General features: G+C 36.4%; 1 protein-coding gene across 3 annotated transcripts in view; it reads left to right on the top strand.

The window, feature by feature from the left end:
- Positions 1-6,000, top strand: part of pdk3a (pyruvate dehydrogenase kinase, isozyme 3a) — a 69,849-nt gene that overhangs the window by 32,585 nt on the left and 31,264 nt on the right. For all 3 annotated transcript variants that reach the window (XM_043700759.1, XM_043700760.1, XM_043700761.1), the window contains exons 4-5: positions 829-1,013; positions 4,393-4,482. In XM_043700759.1, the coding sequence (XP_043556694.1) occupies positions 829-1,013; positions 4,393-4,482 (275 nt within the window). The remainder of the gene's footprint in view (positions 1-828; positions 1,014-4,392; positions 4,483-6,000) is intronic.

The following is a 6,000-nucleotide window of genomic DNA, read 5'->3' as shown; positions in this document are numbered from 1 at the left end:
TCCGCTCCCTCTCCATCACACCCCCAGTCCTCCAGTGTTTGGAGAAGGCAATTCACCACCACCAGTCAAGGGCAATTAGGAATGCCTTATCAGCAACATTCATATTTTGTGAATAGACAAATTAGAGGTGAGCTTAGAGTTTTGGATTTGCTAATTCTGGAGGATATAATAGTATGGATGAAGGTTTCAGCAAGACAAAGGCTGAAATTAAGGAAGCTATGGATAACCTGTTGAAATAAATGGATATTTTATGTTGGAGAAAATAGGAGATCAGACCACAGATTAGCATCATATAGTATGTTGAAGTTGGAGTAGTTTTCTGTGACCAAAGACAGGAATAAAATCAGTGATGAGGGAATTAAGTTTATAATAGGGGGTTAAAGACGGGCGGCACGGTGGCACAGTGGTTAGCACTGCTGCCTCACAGCGCCAGAGACCCGGGTTCAATTTCCGCCTCAGACAACTGTCTGTGTGGAGTTTGCACATTCTCCCTGCGTCTGCGTTTCCTCCCACAGTCCAAAAACGTGCAGGTTAGATGAATTAGCCATGCTAAATTGCCCGTAGTGTTAGGTGAAGGGGTAAATGTAGGGGAATGGGTCTGGGTGGGATGCTCTTCGGAGGGTCGGTATGGACTTGTTGGGCTGAAGGGCCTGTTTCCACACTAAGTAATCTAAAGACAATGGGTAGAACAAATGTTTTGGTATATTTTTGATATTTTTAGTTTTAAATCATATTTGTATGCATGTTTCCATTATAGGCTTCAGTTAAAATGATAATTTTTGACTTGAATGTATAATTATCTTGACCCAATTAATTTTTCTGCCTCAGTTTTCTAGAATCTCTGATTAAAATCCGAAATCGACACAATGATGTAGTGCCAACCATGGCTCAGGGAGTTATTGAATATAAGGAGAAGTATGGCTTTGACCCATTTATTAGTAGTAACATCCAGTACTTTCTGGACCGTTTCTACACCAGCCGTATTTCATTTCGGATGCTTATCAACCAACACAGTAAGTCTGTTGTCTTTGTGATAAAGTTCAAAGCTTTTTGTAATTTATTTCATGGGATGTGGGCATCACTGGGTTATGCTCACATTTGTTGCCCATCCTTAATTGTCCTTAGACTGAGTGTCTTGCTTGACCATTTCACAGAGCAATTCAGAATCAACTTTTATTGCTGTGGATCTGAAGTCATATGTAGATAAGGCCAGGTAAGGATTGCAGTAACGATAGAGTCCTAACTGCTTTCTGAAATGGTCGAACAGGCCACTGAGTTGTTAGAAAGGCAGGTCACCATCTCTTTCTCATTAGCAGTTAAAGTGAATGCCGACTTTGCTGTCATTCTGTGAATGATCAAAGACTGTCATTCCCAGTAACAGTTGTAGCGTTTTAATTAATAAAATAAAATTAGCTTTCTTGAATTCAACTGTGTACACAAAGTTAACAAAATTTAAAAGTGGAAAAAATTTTAAAATGTTTGCTTTGCCAGCTCTGTTCTCTTTTTTTTTCCTATTTCATCTTGATACTGATCTTCATGTTTATCTAACTTCTTAAATAAAGCTTGTTCTATTGTGATAGCTCACAAACTATATTTCAATAATATTTTGATGAAATTTTTTTAGCCTTTTTCCACTGTAAAATTGTTGGTTTATTTACGATTCACCAAACAGTAGAAATAACATTTTTAGTTTTTTAGATCCTTTAATAATTTTAACCATTTCCATTGAACATTTCTTAACTTGGATTATGCTCAGTAGAGTTATTTTAAAATCCTGATAACTAAGCCCTTTCATCTATTAAATCTATATGTCATCTGCGTAATGCGTGTTACATACTCTGCTTTCAATTAAATCTTTGCAGGATTCATAAATCTTGTTTTGGTTTCCATTTTATACATTTTTTTTACTTAAAAGCTTGCTTTTAAAGATTTGTGTTTCTGCAGTCATACATCTCTTTCTTGTTCAACTGTGCTGAAAATTTAATTTCTGATTCTTTCTCCTACCTGCGAATCTCCAACACCACAAAGTTTACATTTACTGCACTAGATTAAATTTATGATGCTTTAACATAACACTAGTGATTCATGAATGCCATACACTTTAGTGATTGCCATGATGTTTTAGAAAGAGCCCAAGTCTCTGCCTTAGTAAAACAAAAAATCCCTACCAGTGGTGCACTGTTTAATTTGAAGCTTTACTGCTTTGAGCTTTAAACCATGCAAGAGAATGTGAAAGCAAGTGTTTGATATAACAAAGCAAATATTTCAGTTAAATAGTCTGTCATCGGACTTTCAAAAATATATATAGTAGCATTCCAAACCTCTAGATGTACCAAAGCACTTCACAGCCAATGAAATACCTTAAAATGTAGTAACTCTTCTCAATTGGAAATATGAAGGAACCAATTGCACACAGTAAAGTCCACAAATGGCCTTCTAACTGACTAAATAGTCACATTTTGAGTGCTCTTGAGAAATGAATGTTGCAGGCACAAAGATAAATTTTAGTTATCATCTTTAAATACTTGAATATTTTATACCTAAAAGGGAAACTGGACTTTGTTTTACGTCTTAACCAAAAAATTGTATCTCCTCTCAGTACTGCTCTGAAATGTCAGTCTAGATTGTACTTCTGTTTTTGGAGGAAAAGACCTGCGTCTGTAACTCTGAGTTCATAAGTCAGCATCAAGATGTTACCAGCAAAAGAAGACTGACACCTGGTGAATGTGACATTGCACACAGCCAGATTTTCTGAGAAATGTCAATTACATTCTGAATCGTACTGTTTCAGACTGGTTGGTCCGAAGGGTCTGTTTCCATGTTGTATGATTCAACCAGTCATAGTCTTTCTGTGCTAGTGTAAGTTCACATTGTCCATGAATCAGTACTTTTACTCATATTTTTCAAGAGTTGCCTGGAATTTTGCTGCATTCTTAGAAACTATAATTTTGGATGTAGGGTTTGCTTGCTGGGCTGGAAGGTTCGGTTTCAGATATCTCGCCACAATACTAGGTAACATCTTCAGTGAGCCTCCGGATGAAGGACTGGTGGTGTAGCCTACATTCTATTTATGTTTTTGGGTTTCCTTGGGTTGGTGACATTATTTCCTATGGTGATGTCATTTCCTGTTCTTTTTCTCAGGGTGATAAATGGGATGCTAGTCAATGTGTTTGTTGATAGAGTTCTGGTTGGAATGCCATGATTCTAGGAATTCTTGTGCGTTTCTCTGTTTGGCTTGTCCTAAGATGGATGTGTTGTCCCTGTTGAAGTGGTGTCCTTCCTCATCCGTACGTAAGGATACTAGTGAGAGTGGGTCATATCATTTTGTGGCAAGTTGATGTTCATGAATCCTGGTTGCTAGTTTTCTGCCTGTTGTCCAATGTAGTATTTGTTACAGTTCTTGCAAGGTATTTTGTAAATTACATTAGGTTTGCTTGTTTTGCATTGGTTTTCTTCCTAATCTTTCTGTTGGATTTCTGCTCCCCATCCTGCACTGCCCATTGATTCTTTACTGGCAGCCATTGTATACCCTTTAGTGAATTTTCCATACTTTTATGTATGACCCAAATATTGGAATAATATCTTGGAGAGTATGGTCATACGTTCACCACATGCATTGAAATAGTTCAAGAAAGTGGCCCATCTCCATATTCTCAAGTGTTAATAGGTGGATATTAAATGGTCGCCCTGCTTTAAACCTGATTAGACTTGATTCATTTCTTTATGTGCTATTGATTATAGTAACCAGAATGTACCTTGGTCTTACACCCTGTGCTTTCACAATTACTTGGAGAATTTTAAAAAGTATTGTGTTTTTATAGGGACTGTATGTATTCCTCATTGCGTGAAAAGAAACTCACTATTCTCAATTTGTCAATAATTTGCATTGGATAGTCTCAAACTTTAATCTTATTAAGATACCCTGCTAACCAAAAGAAATAGTTTATCAATGAGGATTGATGACTTGCAACTGTATCTCACAGTCATATGTGAAGGTTATTTATCACAATGAACATCTTGTCGCACATAAGATGAATTCCCAGTGCAGAATTGAATTGTGTAATTTTATTGAATTTCTGTAAATGTTAGTAAGGCATAGAGCACTCATTTTTCACTATCTGAGAGAACTTCCATAATATTTAACAGAATAAGCAATTTTGTTTCTAAATACCTGAGTGTACAATTTTGTAATTCTAATATTTTGACCATCTTAAAATGCCTTTTTTGCAGACCAGGGCTATTATAATATTGTAGTTTCAAGTACCAAAGAAAATACAATAACTCAACATTTTAATGATTTTTGTTTTTACATTTTGTGTGTTTATCTAATTCCAGTCAACTTCTTATTAAAGAGTTTCTGATTGTACTTTCCCTTTTTTTTTATTATGGTAGCTCTGCTCTTTGGAGGTGACACAAATCCAGCACATCCTAAGCATATTGGAAGTATAGATCCGAACTGCAATGTTGCTGATGTTGTTAAAGGTGAGAAACACCATGAAGAAAATTTCTGTAAGAAACTTAACTAAGAGCTTTCGAAGTGTTAACCTAAATTTGTTCAGACTGTTTTATCATATAGATTTGATAGACTTTTACCTTGAAATTGATTAGATTTAGTACTAAAACGTTCAATATGCTGGATGGCTGACACATATGCATGTTTAAATAGATCTTTTATTGTAATAGTACAGACATCAAAACTGTTCAGGCATATGCCTGAAATGTATACAAACAAGGGACCAAGGAACTGTACATTGCCTTTTATTAATGGAGTTGGTCTTAGACATAGCACAGCATGGTTTCCATGCATTAATCACATCCGAAACTCAGTTCTATCTCTGCTCCCTATTTTCTATGCTTCCTGATTTCTATCCTGCATAAAATCTGTTTCACATTTTCTACCTACATTGGCTCCTGGTTCCCACATTTCTAATTTAACATTCCCATCTTTGTATATAAATCCATTTATGGCCTTTACCTTCTTTATGTCTTGACTTGTTTCAGCTTCGCCATTTTTCCAACTCAATCCTTCACTGGCTGACAGTGGCTTCTTGTGAATGCCTTTCCCTGTTGTCACACCTTTGGCGCAAGTGACTTGAGCTTTACAGGCCCGACGTTTTCTGGTAATTTCTCCCTAAATGTCTCTGTGCTTCACCTCTGTGTCATCTCTTTAAAGTCACCTTTGAAAATCATTAGTTTGAAATCACTTGCCACCACTGAAGTCATGTCTGAAAACTTTAACCAACTCACAGTACTTCAGTTGACTTTAAACTCATGGAACCGAGTTCCCAAGCTGCATGTGGCTATGGGTTACATCTTGAATATGTACCCTCACCTGTTACATATTCTTTGATTTCATAAAATTGAGTTTGAAAGCCAAATAATATGTTAAATATTTTCAACCAGTCCAGTGTGCTGCAGAGGGCTTAGAACTATTCTAAAGCTATTTAGGGATAGATTAAAGGTGCAAATTCAAAGATTATGCCAGTGTATTTGTAAGGCACTTGTCCAACTAGGAAATAATTTTTGTCGTTTACTTCTTAGTTGCTAAAATGTTGGAAACTAATACACCTGAGTTGTTATTGCTTGTTCTTTAACTTGGAACTTCTTTTTGCTGTCTGTATAACTGAATACTCACATGACAACAGCAACATCAAAAATGTGGAAAATGTCCTATAGGCTAGGTGTCTGTCAAGGGGCAAAGAGTTAATTTTTTTAAAAGTTGATTGCTTTTCATGAGAACTGAAACCTTGGACGAAATCTTAACCTATTTTGGCAAAGTGTCATTTTTGTCTTGTCTCATGGAGAATTTCTGTCTACAAGCTTTCTCAGGCAGTCATCCCAAACTTACCTCATTATCTACCTGCTATGTACCTATGGTGCTTCTTTTGTCCATTGCTAGCCCAGCTGTCCCATTTGTCATAGCCAGAAATACTCATTACTGCTGAGATATCCCACAATCCCTGGTGCTGGCACTACTTTTAAAAAAAGATTGTTGTGGAT

Source organism: Chiloscyllium plagiosum, chromosome 12 (assembly GCF_004010195.1).
Source record: "Chiloscyllium plagiosum isolate BGI_BamShark_2017 chromosome 12, ASM401019v2, whole genome shotgun sequence".
In the NCBI taxonomy this organism is placed as follows: Eukaryota; Metazoa; Chordata; class Chondrichthyes; order Orectolobiformes; family Hemiscylliidae; genus Chiloscyllium; species Chiloscyllium plagiosum.
The sequence above is the reverse complement of the archived record's forward strand: the minus strand, read 5'-3'. Positions and strand labels throughout refer to the sequence as shown.